Here is a 22,192-nt window from a genome sequence, read left to right on the forward strand (position 1 = left end):
AGGAACAGAGGCTACAGAAAAATGCTGAAGATTAGATGGGTAGATTGTTATTAAACAAAGAGGTACTGAATAGAATTGGAAGGACAAGAAATCTGTGGCACAACTTAGCTAAAAGAAGGGATCAGTTGAGGGTATACATTCTGGGACATCAAGGGATAACCAATTTAATGTTAGAGGGAAGTGGGGGGGGGGGGGGGGACACAGCTAAAAATTTTAGAGGGAGACCAAGAGATGAATACAGTAATCAGATTCAGAATGATGTTCGTTGCAGTAGTTATTTGGAGACGAAGAGGCTTGAACAGGATAGAGTAGCATGTAGAGCTGCATCAAACCAGTCTTTGGACTGAAGAACACAACAACAACTGTTGTAAGTTCCACTTTTTCCGAAATGCTTTTCTTGCTATTGCCAATCTGCATTTTATGCCCTTTCTGTTTCAGCCATCATCACTTATTTTGCTGCCCAAGTTGCAAAACTCAAAGACTTCGTTTAATGTCACATTTCGTAGTCATATTCCATCAGCACCACCTCATTGAATTTGACTATATGCTATTGCCTTTGTTTTACTTTTGTTGATATTCATAATTATAAACTTTCTTCCAGACACTATCTATTATGTCCAACTGTTCTTCCAAGCCCTTTGCTGTATCTGCTGGAATTACAATGTTTTTTTGCAAATCACAAAGTTTTTATTTCTATTTGCTGAACTTTAATTTCCTTTCCAAATTTCTCCTCGATTTCCTTTACTGCTTGCTCAATGTACAGACTGAATAACATTGGGGACAGGCTGCAGTTCTGTTTGCTTTCTCACTCCTTTCTCAATCACTGCTAAACAATAATAATAATAATAATAAAAAGGAATCATGCAAATGTGACAGAAATTGGTATATGTGATGTACATGTACAATTTCAGAAAAACTGGATGAGTTATTCAAGAGAAAGAGCTTCACCAACTGAGCAAGTCAGTAGCATGTCTGGCTCTTATGCAAGCATTTATTTGGCTTGGAATTGACTGACAGAGCTGTTGGATGTCCTCCTGAGCGATCTATCTATCTACCGGGTGATCAAAAAGTCAGTATAAATTTGAAAACTGAATAAATCATGGAATAATGTAGATAGAGAGGTACAAATTGACACTCATGCTTGGAATGACATGGGGTTTTATTAGAACCAAAAAAATACAAAAGTTCAAAAAATGTCCGACAGATAGCGCTTCATCTGATTAGAATAGCAATAATTAGCATAACAAAGTAAGACATAGCCAAGATGATGTTCTTCACAGGAAATGCTCAATATGTCCACCATAATTCCTCAACAATAGCTGTAGTCGAGGAATAATGTTGTGAACAGCACTGTAAAGCATGTCCAGAGTTATTGTGAGGCATTGGCGTCGGATGTTGTCTTTCAGAATCCCTAGAGATGTCGGTCAATCACGATACACGTGCGACTTCAGGTAACCCCAAAGCCAATAATCACACGGCCTGAGGTCTGGGGACCTGGGAGGCCTAGAATGACAAAAGTGGCGGCTGAGCACATGATCATCCCGAAACGACGTGGGCAAGAGATCTGCCGGACATTTTGTGAACTATGTTTTTTTTTTTTCCCTAATAAAACCCCATTTCATTCCAAGCATGTGTGTCAATTTTTACCTCTCTATCTACATTATTCTGTGGTTTATTAAGTTTTCAAATTTATACTGACTTTTTGATCACCCGGTATATCCTGATTCCGCTCCAGCTACTGCCGGGTCTGGCTGCTGACGAGTCCTCTCCATTTGGCTCAGTCCTCCCACCACTTTTCTTCCTCCACTTGCTGCCCTGCCCATACCATATTAATCTGTTTTTTTTGTTTTTTTTTTTTTTCAATTTCTTCTCTCATACTTTCTTGTTTAAAGTCTTTTCTAATATCTACATTTCTTACTCTGTACATTCGTGTTTTTCCCTGTAACTGCTCCGAGAAATTTCATTTCCCCTGCTTGCAGTCTGCTCCAGTCTCTTTCTGTCATTGTCCATGTTTCTCCTCCTTTGCCTCCCATCTGTAACCTCCTATTAATTACGTTGGTTATTCTTCCATCACTAGATATTTCACTCCCTAAATAAGTGAAACTGTCTACAACTGTGAGGGGTTCTCCATTCAAAGTTATATTTCTTTTGATCCCTTTGTCTCTTCCCAATACCATTACTTCACTCTTATCTTTATTTATTTTTATCCAAACCTTTTCATTATTTCCTTCCACGCATCAAGTTGTAGCTGTACATCTACCTCTTTATCACCCCATATTACCATATATATCATCTACAAAAATCATCTTTTTGTCTTTTTTCTTTTACTATATCTGTAACTGCACTATTCATTCCCTCCATCACAACATTAAAAAGTGCAGGAGATAGAATACTTCCTTGTTTAAGTCTTTGTCTTATTTCGAAGTATTCGGAGTTCCCCAATGGTATTCTAATTCTACCATTGTGTCCTCTATACATTGTCTTTATTACATTACTGTATCCATCTTCTGTATATGTCATCTTCATTTCTTCCCAGAGTCTTTCCCTGTTAACTGAGTCATATGCCTTTTCTATGTCTATAAAAACCATGATCACCCTTTTGTTATAGTCACAAATTTCAGGTCGATCGTGCTTCTTCATTTCCTAAATCCATGATGTTCTTCACTCAGCTCCTTTTCTATATTTTCACTTATTCGATTTAGTAAAATTCCTTCAAAAATCTTGGCTGTATGAGTCATAAGCATTATTCCTCTGTAGTTTTTACAAAGCCTTTTATTGCCTTTTTTGAAGATGGTAACAATGTCTCCCCTTCAATCATCAGGTATTGTACTATTTCTCCACACACTTGATAGTACTCTATACAGTCACTGCATTCCCACTGGATCTGCTGCTCTTATCATGTCCACTGATACTTCATCAGGTCCTGGGACTTTCCCCCCATTCATCTTCTTCACAGCTATTTCCATTTCTTCCCGTGTAATTTGTCCTAATTCTGCTTCCCAACTTCTGTCAATTTCTCCATGATTTGTTGTTTCCATGTGTACCTGCTCCTCAGCATTTAACAGTTTCTTAAAATGTTATCTCCAGATATATTTTGTATTTCCTGGAACTTCAGTCACAGTACCATCCTCTGTTTCCATCTTTACTGGTACATCAGAAGCCTTCCTTTTATTATTCATCATTTTATAGAACATTTTGTTATTGCTCTTCACGTCTTCTTCAGGTTTTTTGTAAACTCTTCCCATGCCTTTTTCTTTGCTGTTTCCACTATTTCTCTGCACTTCTTCTTTTCCTCTATATATGTTTTATGGTCCTCATCATTTTTAGTTTTCCACCACTTTCTCCATGCCCCATTTTTTTCTTCTAACTGCTTGGATTGTGGTATCATCCCACCAACCAGTCTGTCTTACTTTTTCCTTTCCAGATGTTCTGCCACATACTTTTTGTGCTGCTTCAACTAAAGTGTCTTGAATAAACTCCATTCTTTTTCTACATCGCAGAAAACTTCTTTTGGAAAGATATTTTGGTGATATTGTGTCCAATTTGCACAATCCAGAGCTGGTTGGAGAAACCTGCCCATAATGAACATTCTCAAGTGGGGAGAGATCCGGCAACCTTTCTGGCCAAGGTTTGGTTTGGCAAGCATGAAGACAAGCAGTAGAAACTTTCGCCATGTGTGAGTGGGCATTGCCTTGCTGAAATACAAGCCCAGGATGGCTTGTCATGAAGGGAAACAACACGTGATGTACAATATCATTGACATACTGCTGTGCTGTAAGGGTGCCACAGATGACAACCAAAGGGATGTTGCTATGCAAAGAAATGGCATCTACACCATCACATCTGGAATCTAATTGACTGCAATAAAATTGTCTTCAGGCCTGCTTCAGATTGAGCCCAGATGATCAGCAGACATGTGTCTGTAGATGCCATGGACAATGACAGGATACTAGCCTTACTGTCATCTGCTATATGGGCTGACAACCAGGAGTGATGGTCTGGGCTTTTTGTAGCAGGACCCCTTTGGTTGTCATCTGTGGCACCCTTACAGCACAGCAGTATGTGAGTCATACTCTACATCCCACATAGTTTCCCTTCATGGCAAACTATCCTGGTCTTACATTTCAGCAAGATAATGCCTGCCCACATGTGGTGAGAGTTACTACTGCTTGTCTTCATGCTTGGCAAAGCCCACTTTGGCCAGCCAGGTTGCCAAATCTCTCCTTTTAACTGAGAACGTTTGAAGCATTATGGGTGGGGCCCTCCATCCAGCTCGAGATTTTGACAATCTAACATGCCAATTGGCCAGAATTTGGCACAATATCCCTCAGGAGGACATCCCACAACTTTGTTAAACAATACCAAGCCAAATAATTGCTTGCATAAGGACCAGAGGGGGACCAACATGTTATTGACTTGTCCAATTTGCTAAGTTCTTTCTCTCAAATTTTGCTGAATTTGTTATCATTTGTTTGCCTGTACACGTACATCACATCTACTGATTTACTGATTTCCATCCCATTCAAGTAGTTCCTTTGCGGTGTATCAGTTTTTTTTTTTTGAGTGCACTATAAATAAAGGTTTGCTTCTTTTCATCCTATCTTCTAAGATGAGCCATATGATCAGTATCGCCCCATGTATTTTACATTTGTCTGGCACACAAACTGATTATTCCATAGGTCAGCTTCCACAAGTTTTTCTATTCTTCTGTGAATAATTTGCATCAGTACTTCGTAACCATGCCTTATTACGCTTGATAGTTTGATAGTATTTAGATCTGTCTTATTTGGAATTGAAATTATTACATTCTTGTCAAACTTTGGAGTTTTTTGCCCTGTCTCATATCTTGCAAACCAAGTGGAATAGTTTTGTCATGACTGGTTCTCCCAGGGATCTCAACATTTCTAAGAATATTTCACCTACCCTTGGGGCCTTGTTTCAACTTACCTCTTTCAGTACTATATCAAATTCTTGCAGTATCATATTTCTCATCTCATCTTCATTTACTTCCTCTGCCATGTATATAATATTGTATTCAAGTTCATCTCCCTCATAGAGCCCTTTTGTGTATTCCTTCCACTACCATCTGAACTCTTGATATTCATACTACTGCTTCTCTTTCCCTCAAAAGTTTCTTTAACTTTCCTACAGGTGATAACTATCTTTCCCCTAGTATTGCATACTTCTAAAGCCTTGCATTTCTCATCTAGCCATTCTTGCTTAGCCATTTTGCATATTCTGTTAATCTCATTTGCTAAATTTTTTATTCCTTTTCATCTACTTTTTTAGGTTTCCTCCTTTTGCCACTTAAATTCTATATCTTTTATGTTATCCAAGGTTTTCTACTAGCTCTTGCCATTTTTACTTGTTTGATCCTCTGCTGCCTTCACTATTTCATCCCTCAAAGCTACCCATTGGCCCTCTACAATATTCCGTTCCTTTTTTCAGTCGACAAAGCTCCATTTGAAACTCTCAATAGCCTCTGGCTCGTTCAATTTACCTAGGTCCCATCTCCATACTTTCCTACCTTTTTACAATTACTAATGAGAGCATTTGTTTGAGTCTGCTATTTTGCAGCCCTCTCCAGCAATGTGTATCCTGATTGGACAGTGTGTTATCTAATTATTACAATGTGCTCAGTACAATGCACTCTTTTCAACTCCTTTGTTTTTATCTCCTACATTTTTATTTTTTCTGAAAGAAACCATTGTACAAAACATTTTAACTAACTTCAGCATTAACACTAATAAGGTATTTCTTATACTTGTAGCAAATGGTAAACCAACAGATGCTACACAAGAACTACTCGCCATTGGAGTCTGCAACATTGGTAATTCATTTGTTCAAGGATTTCCTGGAAGTGGTTCATTGTCTCGTAGTGCTGTTAATAATTCAAGTGGTGTGAGGACAACTCTAGGAGGCCTCTACACAGGTAATAATAATAATAATAATTCACAGTTTTATCCACTCCACACAAACTCAAACTTCAATCCATCAGTTGTTCACAAAATTTTGTTTGTTGTGTCTGTTGCATAATATTAATTACCTTCCTCATAGTATCAGAGAAACCATTTTGTATTTCTGTTTTAAGACTATGGCATGATTAAAAGTTTAAATTGAATATCTTTCAGAATGCCAAGGGTACTTCTTGAGCTACCTAATAATTTGCCTTCAGGCAAAATCAAACAATGGAAAATCCAGGATGGAATTTAATAGTACATGGAAAGGATGGTTGCTACTCACCAAATAGCGGAGATGCTGAGTCACAGATAGGTGTAAGAAAAAGACTGTCAGAAAGTGATCTTTCAGCCAACAATGCCTTGTCAAAAAGAGATAAAACACACACAACACAAGCACATGTGGCCACGGTCTCTGGCAGCTGAAGCTGTGATCAGCGGTGGATGATGATAGAGGCAGGTGGGTGATGGGGATAAGGAGGAGACTGATGCGAGAGGGAGAGGGATAGCAGGGTAGGGGTGGGAGATGGTAAAGTATAATGGTGGGGGTGGGGGTGGAGGTGGAGGAATGGAAAAGGAGAGAAGTAAAAGGACTGGGTGTGTTGGTGGAATAGAGGCTGTACAGTACTTGAATGGGAACAAGGAAGGAACTAGATAGGTAAAGACAATCTCTAATGAAGTCTGAGACTAGGAGGTTTACGAGAATGTAGGACATGTTCCAGGGAGAGTTCCTACCTGTGTAGTTCAGAAAAGCTGGTGTTGGTAAGAAGGAACTAGATGGCACAGGCTGTGAAGCAGTCACTGACATGAAGAATGTATTGTTGGGCAGTGTGCTCAGCAACAGGGTGGTCCAGCTGTTTCTTGTCCACAGTTTGTCAGTGGCAATTTATGTGGATAGACAGCTTGTTGGTTGTCATGCTCACATAGAATGCAGCACATTGGTTGCAGCTTAACTAACAGTTTTGTCATGGTTGGCTCTCCCTAGGCTAGCAGTAGTTCTGACATAATGTCTTCTAATCCAGGGGCCTTATTATGACTTAAGTCTTTCAGTGCTTTGTCAAATTCTTCTCGCATTATCATATATCTGATCTCATTTTCATCTACATCCTCTTCCCATTGTATACTCTCTCTAAGTACTTGTTCTAGCTTTTAACTTTCCCTTCTTTGCTTAGTACTTTTTTCCATCTGGACTCTTGACATTTGTACAACTGCTTCTTTTTTCTCTAAAAAAGCCTCTTTATTTTTCCTGTGGCAGTATCTATCTTTCCCTAGTAAAATATTTTGAATCCTTCCATTTGCCTGTGACTCAGCATCTCTGCTATATGGTAAGTAGCAACTATCCTTTTCATAATATTGTAATGATATTGCCTGATATTGCAACAAATCTCCAAATTTATGTAGGATACTAGTATTCAATTCTCATAGCCACCATGTGGCACAGAATGTTTGTTGTTGAATTATATAATGAAACCACATCACATGTCTTGCAGGGCTCAATAAACCCTGTCCTATATTGTACAGTTATTTGGAATGATGAAGCATATACTCAGCACTAAGGCATTCATTGTGTTATGTTGCTTTAGAATATCTATGTGCTTTTTCTAGTCATGTTACTTTACAACTGGAATTCTTCTTAAATATTGTGTGTGCTGTTTGCTGACTGAAAAAAAAAGAAGAAAAGAAAAAGAAATACAGTTAAAGGGCAGGAAAACCTTTGGATATTACATTACAGTGGGTATGATGGAGTTTGAAATTGCATAACTCTTCATTGTCTTTCATGACCACCAACTGGAGAAAAACTATAGAAAACCATATAATTCAAATTACACTTGAAAATTTGCAATGAGAATCAATATATAGAACATTCATTAGTTTCATTGCTCAGAGCCACTAGAAAAAAGAAAAAAGTGTGTAAGTATTTCTCATTGTACAAGTTCCAAATTTGTTCTTCAGTATGGAGATTACTATAATTACACACAAATAACTGCTGAAGTAAAATTAATCTGCTCACTCAGAATCTTTTGAGAAGCATTTTGTGCTACATTACAGAAAAAGGTTATGTGTTTAACTAATACTATTTACTACTTACAGGACTTTTGGTGATTCTATCACTGCTCTTTTTTACCCAGTATTTCTACTTCATACCAAAAGCAAGCCTTGCAGCTATTATTATTGCTGCAGTAATATTTATGGTAGAGCTGCATGTTGTTGTTCCTATCTGGAAGACGAGCAGTAAGTGTCATGGTGCAGTATTGCTGATTATACTAGTATATAGGTGTTAGAACGTAACATAAGTGTTAGTATTTGTTATAGAATACATAGGTCTCTCTCTCTCTCTCTCTCTCTCTCTCTCTCTCTCTCTCTCTCTCTCTCTCTGTCTGTGTGTAATTTTCCAGTCTTCTCTTCATATTGCCTCTTTTTATGTCTTCACAAGATGAATACTAGTCTGTTACGTACAAATACATTCAACACTGTCAGTGTTACATTATATAAGTGGAATGTCTGAACCTCTGCTGTTGCTTAGTAAGTAGAATGTTTTCTACCTATATGTAACTGGCATAATTTTATCAGAAGCTGTTATACTTGATGGGCTTTTCAGAACAGGACCTCATCCCTGGCTTTGCTACCTTTATTGCCTGCTTGGTGCTGCAACTAGAACTGGGAATCGTTGTTGGCATTGGAGTGAATATTCTGTTTGTTCTCTTCAATATTGCAAGACCAAAAATAAGAATTGAAACCAACACAGTAAGTACTGTACTTTCAGTGCTTTCTCCATTTGTTGACAATGTAACTTTAACAGCAAAAATTTGTACTTGGATACCTGAATTAACATTTTACTTGTTTTAATGCATTACATATAGGTATCTTATGCTATGAAATGGACAAGCTGTGTCCCATCTTCTAAACCAGTTAACAATATTATGAAAAGGATAGTAGCTACTCACCATGTAGCGGAGATGCTCAGTTGCAGATATGCACAACAAAAAGACTGTCAGAAATGAGCCTCAGCAGCCAGAGACTGCAATTATGTGTGAGTTGTGTTTGCATGAGTGTGTGTATGGATGTTTTATCTCTGATGAAGGCCTTCTTGGCCAAAAGCTCATCTTCTGACTGCCTTTTTGTTGCGCGTATCTGCGACTGAGGCATCTCCACTATATTGTGAGTAGTAACTATCCTTTTCATAATATTGTTATATTCCATCCTGGATTTTCCATTGTTGAATCTAAACTAGTTAAGAAATATGTAGATAATAATATGGTAACCATATCATCTTTCTGCGCACCTTGAAAAACTCACAGGCACATGAAATAACAAAAGAGAAATATAGTTAACTACCATGAGACAGTCTTCTTATTTACTGTATGGATACATTGCTTCATCATTAAGAATGAGGAAAATTCACTTTAGTATCAAATAATGGAAGTGTTATGATATTTCCTCGCACATGACATTGTCATGTTTTTCATAATCGTGCGTATTACCTACACACAGTCGTAGTATATATTTGGTAAGCATAAGTGACCAATGTATCATTGAATATCTTACAGAAGCCTCTTCAAACAACTGGAAATTCTTATTCTCACTTCCAATTTTATTTACTCTTTAATTATATTTGTAGCTAACAATAAAAGTCAATGTAAGATATGTATGATTCACAGAAAGTAAAACACAAAAAATTGTTTCAATGTAGACTTTGCCTCCTCATCTAACACAGAGCACAGAATGGGATTTTGTGTTCTGTTGCAAATGCCTTCAAGAGGCTTCCATCAGATAGAAAGTTAGAAACTTGGTATATCTATAAGTTCCATAGAAAATTACAGGAGTCCTTGTTTACTACTCGTTCTACAAGTTAATTGACTTTGAGAATCAAGGCTGAAGGTTCTTGTTAGCTGCATAAAAAATAGAAATTTTCATTGTTGACAACGTTTTCTATGTATGGTATGTTAGTAACTGCTGTTCATTGATAAATATGTGTAGTCATGTAAATGTTAGGCTACTATTACGACATGAACAGCAGTTATTTAATATAACTGAAATGGCAGTATTTTTCTAGGTAGCACCTATCATATTAATTTTACTAAATTTAGCCTGAATAAGTAAAAGAAAGTTACCATACTTAAAGTGGTCAAATTGTGGGTTTCAACTGAACTTTTCTCTCAATGATGTGTCTCCCCTAGTTGTTTCTATAAGACTTTGGTAAGGTATTCATTTCCTCAGATCTTTCAATATGCCAAAACTTCTCCTGCCTCTGCTTCTTTTTCTGTCTACTTTTGCTTTAACAAGAATTTGCTGACAATAATTTTTCCTTTGAATGTGTTCAATCTGGTTTGATTTTCTCTTTCTAATATCCTCCAGTAGAGTTCTAGTTTCCTTCACTTTCTCAAATTCATCAGCATTTCTTATTGCTTGTGCCCATTTAATTTTCTCTACTCTTCTTCATTGCAAGATTTCAAAGCTTTACAAATATCTCTCATCTTTCTTCCTTATTGTCCAAGGTTCTGAGCCATTGTAACTGCACCCCAAATAAAGAATCTTGCAAATCACTTTTTTATGTTGTTTCTTATTGCTTTTGTAAGAAAGTGTCATATTTTTCTAAAGGCTTTTTATTCATATATCATTTTACTATTCACTCCAAAATTATCTGATGATCTTCACTCTCTGTGACCCCTTGATCTCACATATTTAATCACTTTCATTTCCTCTCCACTTTTATTGTAGCTATACTAGTGAAGGCTATGTCCACTAGTCTTTCACCATAGGTGTTAAAAGGGGTGGAGATATTTAATAGCTTCATCTCACACTTTCTCTTGATAGCCATTTTATCTATTTCCTCCTCCTACCATTGTCCTGTCTCTTACAAATAATTCCCTACTAATCTCCTATTGTTCCATTCTGTTCGTATTTTCTACAATATTTTAAACATTGCCTTCCATTTCCCTTACAGCACTTTATTAAGTTATGAAACATACATATTTCTTCCTATTGACTTCATCATACTTTCTGTCAACATGCATCCAATGGTTTCTCTGATTACCTTCTCTCTCCTTAATCCAAACTGACCCTCTTATAAGTTGTTACCTCTCTTGTCATCCATACTTTACAGTATTGTATGATTAATAGCATAATATTTTACAATGGTTTATTTGTTTCTCTGTCTTTAATGCGTAACACCAGTCACTCCACACCCATAAAGATTATCTTAATTATAGGATTTGTCAAACCTAGTGAAGTAAAGAAAGCACTGGTAATGTAATGCTCTGGCCACATAAAAACAGATAAAACTGTCTACTTACCAAAGTAATAGGGGACAGTAGTTCTAGAGACAGAAACTCTTAGGGTGAATCTCAACTTTTCAGTTTATTGATTCATTCAGATGTCATATTTTGTTGGTATTTTCATAAAGAAGAACCTCCAGGGAAGTGGGCAGTATCAGAGTATTAATTACATAGAATACCAGACATGAGAAACTGCTTTCGTACAATACCTTTACCTAACATTATTCTCCTGTTCCCTGTGTGTGCCTAAAAGGCAGTAAATTAATATAGTTAACTGGAAGCAAATAAAAAGAAAAGAAAACTTAAAAACTGATGTTTTTATTTCTTATAAAAAGTGTCTGTAATTTATCTATTTTTGTTTACTGTTTACAAGAGTGTTCTAAGAACTGTTGTGGATCACATTACATGCTGTTAGAATAGTATGTATGTATGTATTTTAGCTATCCCCTAATCTAGAACCCATGATTCCATCTGTCTTAACTACTGTGGAAAAGTAGGGATAAGAAACGTGTAGAGCAGATGTGAAAAATAACTCAAGACACACAATTAAAAATCACAATAAGAGATTGCTTGAGGCACACATCTTTTTTGCATGTCTGATGTGTTGTTGCCACATACCATTGTATTCCATTAAACAGATTATTTGTCTATCTGAAGTATTTCAACATAGATTCATATAATACCATTTATAATAGTCATATGTCAGGATATCTTTTCTTTATTCATTTAAGAACAATTTTTGAACAAAGAAACCAAGTAACTGATGAAGAATGATGGACAGTTAATTTCAGTTAAACTTTTGTTACAGACACTGGAAGGCGTGGAATATTTGGAAATAACTCCTGACAGGTGCTTGATCTTCCCATCAGTTGATTATGTACGCAATTTGGTGATGAAGCACAGCATGAGGAATGACATGCCAGTTGTCATTAACTGCACTCATGTATTTAAAGCAGATTACACAGCTGCCAAGGTAAATTATTTAGTAGTTTTGTATTTAGTACCCTTTTTCCAGAATGTGAGATCTCTGAATGTAATAATATGACTGATAGTACAGTATACCATATAGTAAGACTGTGAGCATATCTTTGACTGCAGCTAAGAGTCAACAGTAAGAATAATTGAAAAACAAGTAAAATAAACTTACACCGCCACTCACCAGATTTTTCTAAATGAAATGGATAGCAAAAAGCCAATGCAAAAACTGTTCTGAAAGACCTCTCTTGGGAACAAAGAGGCAAATGCCAGACTCTTGTGGTGAATTGAAAATGATTCTCTTTTATGGAATTTATCAGTACTGGCGAAATAATGTGGATTTTTGCAATGCATTGTGGAAACAAAGTGTCAGAGCCCAGAATTCACTATTAGGCGCAAAGACTACAAAAGTGAGAATGAGAAAATAATTGTTCATACTGATCTTCTATTTACAATGTAGGAAAAGACAGAGTGCTACTTACTGTAAAGAAGACATACCAAGTTGTAGACAGGCACAATTAAAATACAGTTACATAAAGCTTTTGGCCACAGCCATTATCAGTAAAAGAGAGACACACACCATTCATACAAGCAAGAGAAATGTAGACCACCCTGTGGCAAAAGTGGCTGAGCACAACACACTAGATTTCAATGGCTGCTTCACTACTTGAGCCATCTGGATCCATTCTTCCCCCACCAGCTTTTCTGAACTGTGCAGATGGGAGATATCCCAACTACACATTCTCAACTCCCATAATTATCCCGGCTTTGACCTACGGTAACATATTGTCCCTACTCCCTCCACCCAACAGTTTCCACTCACTTGTCTTATCATCTCCTCCCCATTGCCACCTCCCACCCTGTTTATTTGCAGCCCTCTGCCAATGCAATATGCCTGTCTTTCCCTGCTCCTCTCCTTTTTTCCCCACCTCCCTGTCCCACAACCTCCTGACACTGCACCTGTTAGCATTCTAGTCCCTGCGGACTCCACCAGACAGCATTTGTCTCTCTCCCCTGCTGTACATTACTACTTCTTCCCCTCCCCCACCCGCTCCAGATTGCTGCTGGCTCTCACTTGATAGTTGCATTCTGGCCCAAGATGCTGGAGTTGGCAGTGGTATGTGCATGAGGTGTGGTTGTTTGTGTGAATGGTGTGTGTCTCTCTTTTACTGATGATGGCTGTGGCCAAAAGCCTTATGTAACTGTCTTTTAATTGTGTCTGTCTGCAGCTTGACGTGTCTTCTTTACAGTATGTAGCAGTCTGTCTTTTCCTACATTGTTAATCTACTATTTGATAGACAAGAGAAAATAAAAAGTATTTGTGCCTCAAGGACAGATGGTAAATCAGTAATTTTACTATTATACACTCCTGGAAATTGAAATAAGAACACCGTGAATTCATTGTCCCAGGAAGGGGAAACTTTATTGACACATTCCTGGGGTCAGATACATCACATGATCACACTGACAGAACCACAGGCACATAGACACAGGCAACAGAGCATGCACAATGTCGGCACTAGTACAGTGTATATCCACCTTTCGCAGCAATGCAGGCTGCTATTCTCCCATGGAGACGATCGTAGAGATGCTGGATGTAGTCCTGTGGAACGGCTTGCCATGCCATTTCCACCTGGCGCCTCAGTTGGACCAGCGTTCGTGCTGGACGTGCAGACCGCGTGAGACGACGCTTCATCCAGACCCAAACATGCTCAATGGGGGACAGATCCGGAGATCTTGCTGGCCAGGGTAGTTGACTTACACCTTCTAGAGCACGTTGGGTGGCACGGGATACATGCGGACGTGCATTGTCCTGTTGAAACAGCAAGTTCCCTTGCCGGTCTAGGAATGGTAGAACAATGGGTTCGATGACGGTTTGGATGTACCGTGCACTATTCAGTGTCCCCTCGACGATCACCAGTGGTGTACGGCCAGTGTAGGAGATCACTCCCCACACCATGATGCCGGGTGTTGGCCCTGTGTGCCTCGGTCGTATGCAGTCCTGATTGTGGCGCTCACCTGCACGGCGCCAAACACACATACGACCATCATTGGCACCAAGGCAGAAGCGACTCTCATCGCTGAAGACGACACGTCTCCATTCGTCCCTCCATTCACGCCTGTCGCGACACCACTGGAGGCGGGCTGCACGATGTTGGGGCATGAGCGGAAGACGGCCTAACGGTGTGCGGGACCGTAGCCCAGCTTCATGGAGATGGTTGCGAATGGTCCTCGCCGATACCCCAGGAGCAACAGTGTCCCTAATTTGCTGGGAAGTGGCGGTGCGGTCCCCTACGGCACTGCGTAGGATCCTACGGTCTTGGCGTGCATCCGTGCGTCGCTGCGGTCCTGTCCCAGGTCGACGGGCATGTGCACCTTCCGCCGACCACTGGCGACAACATCGATGTACTGTGGAGACCTCACGCCCCACGTGTTGAGAAATTCGGCGGTACGTCCACCCGGCCTCCCGCATGCCCACTATACGCCCTCGCTCAAAGTCCGTCAACTGCACATACGGTTCACATCCACGCTGTCGCGGCATGCTACCAGTGTTAAAGACTGCGATGGAGCTCCGTATGCCACGGCAAACTGGCTGACACTGACGGCGGCGGTGCACAAATGCTGCGCAGCTAGCGCCATTCGACGGCCAACACCGCGGTTCCTGGTGTGTCCGCTGTGCCGTGCGTGTGATCATTGCTTGTACAGCCCTCTCGCAGTGTCCGGAGCAAGTATGGTGGGTCTGACACACTGGTGTCAATGTGTTCTTTTTTCCATTTCCAGGAGTGTATATCAGTACCTGTTGAAGGGCCACTAATATAACACCAAGAATGATACCAAAGTAATTGCTGCATGAGGGCAATGTGCCCCATCCCACAGCACTCTCTGTTAAGCAATTTTATAAGTATTTATTTCATTCAGTATTGGTTGGCTCTCCCCTGCTTGCAGGAATGATCAAATTGGCTTGCCTGTAGGTAAAGCAGGTGGTAGACTTCCTTTCACAACTAGGATACTATGAAAATGCAGTCAGTCTACAAAAGACAAGATGAGAAGGTGAACCAAAGACTGAGTTTTATTGGCTCAACACTTAAAAGGTGCATGAACTCTACCAAAGACACTGTCTACATTGTACTTGTCCCTGATCTTCTGGAGTATTTCTGCACAGTATGCAGTTTTTATCATTTAGGATTGACAGAGAACCATGAAATAGGAGAGAGATTGTCACAGGCATGATGCACGAGTCTGTGTGGCAAGATTAAAACAAAGGCATTTTCCATTGTGGCCAGATATTTTCATGAAATTTCAGTCACCTACTTTCTCTTCTGAGTGACTTAAATGTTCATTTTTCAAGCATGCTGTTCGAGAGTGGAACAGAGGGAAATAGTCTAAAAGCAGTTCTATGAATCCTTTCCCAATCACATAAGTGTGAAATGTAGCGTTGTCACGTGAATGTAGATGAAGGTGGTTGTTTACAAAACATTTGTGTGACATATTCTAGAATACTGTTCAAGTGTTCGGTAGCCATATGAAATACAACATAGCAGTTTGGTGAATAGACTGGTGGCACTGATATGACAACATGAAAGCAGACAAGCACGGGCAGTGGCGGAAAGACATCTACAAAGGGTTAGGAACCACACACAGGAAAACAGCATCAAGTTGCAGAACCAAGTTTTAATGGTTATTTGAATTCAGAGACAGCAGGGATTGTGCTGAAAATCATGAAAGCACTGGGCACTCACCAACTGCATGCAAACTAAACAATGTCCAGTGTGTCAGTGACTTGATAATGGGGCACAGGCAAATCACAATTGATGAACTAGAGAAGGCAACAGGTCTCTCAAGGGGAACACTCCATGCCGTCATTCATAAGGATTTGAAGATGAAGAAGGTGTGTGCACAATGGATGCCTGATTCCCTTACCATTGTGCACAAACAGAAGTTTGCAGAGATATGCCAACAGTATAACAGTACAGTGCAGATCCTGTGGAGTTCTTTGAGCATCTGGTCACCATCAATGGGTCATGGATATTCCACCAGACTCCAGAAAAGAAATGCTAGTCTGTGGAGCAGAAGCTTGCTGGGATCCTAATCTCAAGTAGTCACAGCCAGGACTAGTCATGTAGAAACAAATGGCAACTGTGTTCTGGGATTGGGAAGCTATACTGCTGGTGTATTGACTCTCTGTCAAAATGACCCTCAAAAGTGCTTGGTACTGTGGTTCACTACCAACGAATTCAACAATGCCACCACAGAAAATGGGCTGTGGTATTCTACTCCAAAACAGCAGTGGGCAGCCACATGACAATTGCTAGACCATAGCAAACCAGAGTTTATTGTGCTGCCACATACACCACATTCGCCAAATCTGAGTCCTAGCAACTATGCCCTATTCAACACAATGGAAGAGATCACACTGGGTAAGAAGATCACCACCAATGATGAATTTCATGCAGTTATCCACCAGTGGTATCTGGGTAGCCAAAATAATGGTTTGCTATGGAAATGCAGAAGCTGCCAGAGTGACTGCAAAAGTTCATAGACATTTGCAGGGGAATACCTGTAAAATAATATAGTAAATCTGTGCTGTGAATACAAAAAATTGTTGTATCTATCATTTTTGAACACCCAAGTACACACATATACACTTCTGTAGCTCTTCAGACACCTTATTCCTGAAACCTTCATCTCTGGAATATTATTGTCTTGTTGGAACTGAAAAGTCACATGGAAGTACACCATTTCAGGACAGTAGAGAACTTTGAAACAGTCATAATGTACCTATCAACAGCAACTCTAGTTTTTGAGTTCCAGCTCTGTTATAGCAGTGAATTCAAAGTGTTGTAAGTCTGTTAAGAAAGTAAAAGATGTAATTAGTTATTTACATGGCATAAAAATCTTGTAAAAATCTAGTCTCATTACTTTATTTCCGAACCGTAGTCACGTCAAACATTTATATACTTACTTAAGTTTCTTTTTACTTGTAGTCATCAAATGATGGCTTTCACAGCTGTCGTATCTGAATACAGAAGATTAATGCAGAATATCATTGATATAAAGCTGCTGTAAACAGTTTTGACACATTACAGATTGCGTAATAAGGTAATGGTTTCTATGCTTGTATACAAAGATTTATATCTACTTTTGGACTTACAATTTCTGTTTCCCACTCAGGTTATTTCACACCCCACAGCTACTTTTATATCTACTTTCATAGCTTAGAGCATGTATCATTGTTCAAGGGTCAACATTGTTAACACTTGATATGTTGTTGTTGTGGTCTTCAGTCCAGAGACTGATTTGATGCAGCTCTCCATGCTACTCTATCATGTGCAAGCCTCTTAATCTTTGAATAACTACTGCAACCTACACCCTTCTGAATCTGCTTACTTTATTCATCTCTTAGTCTCCCTCTACAATTTTTACTCTCCGCGATTCCCGCCAGTACTAAATTGGTGATCCCTTGATACCTCAGAATGTGTCCTACCAACCGATCCTTTCTTCTAGTCAAGCTGTGCCACAAATTCCTCTTCTCCCCAATTCTATTCAGTACCTCCCCATTAGTTATGTGATCTACCTATCTAATCTTCAGCATTCTCCTGTAGCACCACATCTCAAAAGCTTCTATTATCTTCTAGTCTAAACTGTTTATTGTCCATGTTTCACTTCCATACATGTGTACACTCCACGAAAATACTTTCAGAAAAGACTTCCTGACACTTAAATCTAATGTTAACAAATTCCTGTTCTTCAGAAATGTTTTCCTTGCTATAGTCTGCATTTTATATCCTCTCTACTTTTATGATCATCAATTATTTTACTCCCCAAATAGCAAAACTCATTAACTACTTGTAAGTGTCTAATTTCCTAATCTAGTACCCTCAGCATCACCTAATTTAATTCAACTACATTCCACTATCCTTTTTTGATTTTGTTGATCTTATGTCCTTTTTTCAAGACTCTGTCCCTTCCATTCAACTGCTCTTCTAGGTCCTTTTCTGTCTCTGACAGAATTACAATGTCATCGACAAACCTCAGATTTTTATTTCTTCTCCATGGATTTTAATACCTACTCCAAATTTTTCTTTTGTTTTTTTTTACTGCTTGCTCAATATACTGATTGAATAACATTGGGGAAAGGCTACAACCCTGTTTCACTCCCTTCTCAATCACTGCTTCCCTTTCATGCCCCTCAACTCATATAACTGCCATCTGGTTTCTGTACAAATTGTAAATAGCCTTTCGCTACCTGTATTTTACCCCTCCCACTTTCAGAATTTGAATATCTGTCATAATAATAGATATGTGACTCATGAGTTGTGAGTCACCTCTAATAATCTATGTATGAATTCCAGAGTATGTTTTATATACCAGCGATTCCACATTTCTCATTTTTAAATTACTGCTCCTTTTTAAAATTCAATGACATCCCTAATTTATTGTGATGCTAGTATTTATACTCATTTCAGCATTGTAATGAATAATTCCTGCCAATGAATTCAAATTTTCAGTCTCGCATTTCTACATATTTTCTTTGAAAACCTACAACAAAAATTATGATCAAGAATTGCTAATTCCATAAAAAATTCATTGTTACCTTTTGCACCAGGATAATAAAGGTTATAATAATCAGTAGATAACAAGAGAGAACATTTACATGTAAATAACTTTAAATTACATTTGTGATGAGTGAAGCCATTGTTTTCAGGTTGTTGAATGTCTAACACATGACTTCTCAGTAAGACGTCAACCTCTCTTCTTCTTCAATCTGAAGCCAAGTATAGTCAACATGTTCAGTGGTCTGCGTCCAAAGGACTTCATTGTGTACGACCAAGAAGATGAACTGGATAGTCTTATTCGTGGTAAGAAAAAATTCTAATCAATTTTTGCTTTTTTGATAGATTAACTGATATTTAGAAATTTTAATGATTTCACCTACAGATATCATATAGTTTAGGGTTACTACCACTCCTAATATGGTATCCATAGCTAGAGCTGCAATCCTTCATAAAGTAACATATGATGATGTTCAATAAATTAATTTCTGAAATTCTGCTTCACAATTGGCTCCCAGTAAAATGTTTCTCTTTTGAAATGATTGTGAAGTATAGGTAATGAAGGAGATTTTTCAGTATTTCTATCATGTCACAATTACATAAACGTGAGAAGTATTTTATAAGCAGACAGCCTAGACTTCTTAATTATAGGTTCAGTAAATGTGACAGAAAACACTTCTGCTACTCCATTAGGTCTGTCAAGTAGCAAACAGACTGGAACAAACTCCCAGGATGACTGTATCAACCAATAATTTACCCATACGGCATTGCTCTGCCATCAGTTGTGCACTTATTGGTGGCATGCATCTAACTATTTTGACAGAGAGTTACAAGTCATAAGTTACCATTTATCAAATACTGTGGGAGCTTATTTATCATGTTTTCCTCCTATTACAATGGAGTTTTATCATAGAGTCCAGCAAGCTTATGAACTACATCCCAGCAGTCTTGCTTTACTCCACCCCCACCCCCCCTTTTCTACGATATCATTTACCCAACAACTAAGCCCCATTACAGTAATGAACAAGCAAATGGGCTAGAATTAACTCACTTAAAATATAGAATTGTAATGACACAACTGGACTAGTCTTTAAGCAACAATATAATGAAAAAGATAGATTGCTACTCACTACGTAGAGGAGATGTTGAGTCACAGAGAGGCACAACAAAAAGCTTGCTATGTATTTGAGCTTTTGGCCAAAAGGCCTTCTGCTAAAGTAGAAAACACACACATTCATGCAAGCACAACTCACACACATATGATCACTCTCTCTGGTAACTGAGGCCAGACTGTGAGCAACTGCATGCAATGGGAGAAGCAATCTGTGGGTTATGCGGCAAGGAGGAGGCTGAGGCAGGAAGGACAAGGGATATCAAGGTAGGGGTGGGAGAGGATTAGTGCAGCTTGCGGTCGGGCTGCTAGGTGCAGTCTTGTGGTTTGAGACTGGGGTGGGGGGTGGGGGGGAAGGAAAGAAGTACAGGAGGGGAAAAATACTACTAGGTGCATTGGTGGAATAGGAGGCTGTGTAGGAGTGGGATCCAGGAAGGAGATAGGTGAGTGAACGACAGGCACTAGGGAAGATTGAAGCCAGTGCGTTATGGGAATGTAGGATATATTGCAAGGATAGTTGCCACTTGAGCACTTCGGAAAAATTGGTGTTGGTAGGAAGGACATGGATGGTGCAGGCTGTAAAGCAGTCACTGAAGTAAAGCTCATTATGTTTGGCAGCATGTTCAGCAACTGACTGGTCCAGTAGCCTCTTGACCACAGTTTGTCAGTTGCCATTCATGAGGACAGAGAGCTTGTTGGTTTTCATGTCCATGAAGAAAGCAACACAGTGGTTGCAGCTTAGTTTGTAGATCACATGATTGCTTTCACAGGTAGCCCTATCTTTTATGTGATAGGTGATGCCTGTGACCAGACTAATATAGGTCATAGTGGGAGGATGTGTGGGACAGATCTTACAACTAGATCTATTGCAGGGATATGAGCCATGAGGCAAGGGATTGAGAGCAGGATTGGAGTATGGATGGACAAGGATATTATATAGGTTTTGTGGACATCAGGATACCATTTGGGAGGGGTGCCAAGGATAGCTGGTAGGATATTCCTCATTTCAGGGCATGATGAGAGGTAATCGAAACCCTGCCAGAGAACGTGATTCACCTGCTCCAGTCCTGGGAGGTACTGACACAAGAGGGGAGTGCTATGTCAGGAGGTTTATAAACAGCACACTTTCTGCAGTAGAGCAAAAGATCCTTTCTGGACACTACATACCTAATTTTATGCTACTAATAATACATGTTTCAAAGATCTACATCTATACTCTGCAAACCACTGTGAACTACATGACAGAAAGTACCTCCCTCTGTAAGAGTTATTAGGTCTTTTCTCTCATTCCATTCATGTAAGAAACACAGGAAGAATGATTGATTAAATGCCTCCACATGTGGTATAATTAATGTAATGTTGTTCTCATGATCACTTTGGGGGTATCGTAGTGGGTTGTTGTATGAGGGCTATCCACAAAGTACATTACGTTTTGGAACTAAAAATAAATAAAGTATTGGAAATTTTTTTTATTATATACAGATTAAAGCCACACTTAAATGATGCGATGGACGAGCTTGGAAATTCCTTCATCGTAAAATTCTGCCGCCTGCTCCTTCAACCACGTGGTTACCTCTTCTTGAAGCTGTGCGTCGTCATCAAAACGCTGCATAGCCGACCACTTCCTCATTGCTGGGAATAAGTGGAAGTCGCTCGGTGCCAGGTTGGGACTGTACAGCGGATGAGGAAACAACTCCCACTTAAAAGATTCAAGAACTTCACGAGTGGCATTTGCCGTGTGGACCCGGGCATTGTCGTGAATCAGCAAGATCTTTGAGCCCAACTTTCCCCTGCGCTTGTTTTGTATTGCTCTTCTGAGGTTGTGCAGAGTTTGGCAATACCTTTGAGAGTTTATTGTACTGCCTCTTTCCAGGATATCCACAAAAATCACACCTTTTCTGTCCCAAAAGACAGTCGCCATCACCTTCCTTGCCGACATTGTCTGCATGCATTTCTTGGGTTTTTGGGGGGAATTTGTGTGCCCCCACTGCATTGACTGCAATTTTGTCTCGCAGTTCACATGCTTAACCCATGTTTCACCACCAGTAACGATGCGATCTAGTAATGAGTCGCCATCTTTCTCGTAAGCGTCCAAAAATGTTAACGTTGCAGCCATTCGCTGATTTTTGCGAATCTCTGTCAAGATTTTTGGTATCCATCTTGCACAAAACTTGTGGTAACCAAGCTTTTCGGTAATGATTTCATGCAACAAACTTCATGAAATTTGTGGAAAACTCATAGAGAGTTCCGTTATTGTGAAATTACGGTTTTCACGTACCACGGCATCAACTTTTTCGACAAGTTCAGCAGTCACTATGC

General features: G+C 39.3%; 1 protein-coding gene across 1 annotated transcript in view; it reads left to right on the forward strand.

Annotated features, from left to right (window-relative positions):
- Positions 1-22,192, forward strand: part of LOC126236076 (sodium-independent sulfate anion transporter-like) — a 169,290-nt gene that overhangs the window by 131,932 nt on the left and 15,166 nt on the right. The window contains exons 8-12 of the mRNA XM_049945136.1: positions 5,771-5,932; positions 8,049-8,189; positions 8,557-8,702; positions 12,042-12,206; positions 18,915-19,068. Of these exons, the coding sequence (XP_049801093.1) occupies positions 5,771-5,932; positions 8,049-8,189; positions 8,557-8,702; positions 12,042-12,206; positions 18,915-19,068 (768 nt within the window). The remainder of the gene's footprint in view (positions 1-5,770; positions 5,933-8,048; positions 8,190-8,556; positions 8,703-12,041; positions 12,207-18,914; positions 19,069-22,192) is intronic.

Source organism: Schistocerca nitens, chromosome 2 (genome assembly GCF_023898315.1).
Source record: "Schistocerca nitens isolate TAMUIC-IGC-003100 chromosome 2, iqSchNite1.1, whole genome shotgun sequence".
NCBI classification, from domain to species: Eukaryota; Metazoa; Arthropoda; class Insecta; order Orthoptera; family Acrididae; genus Schistocerca; species Schistocerca nitens.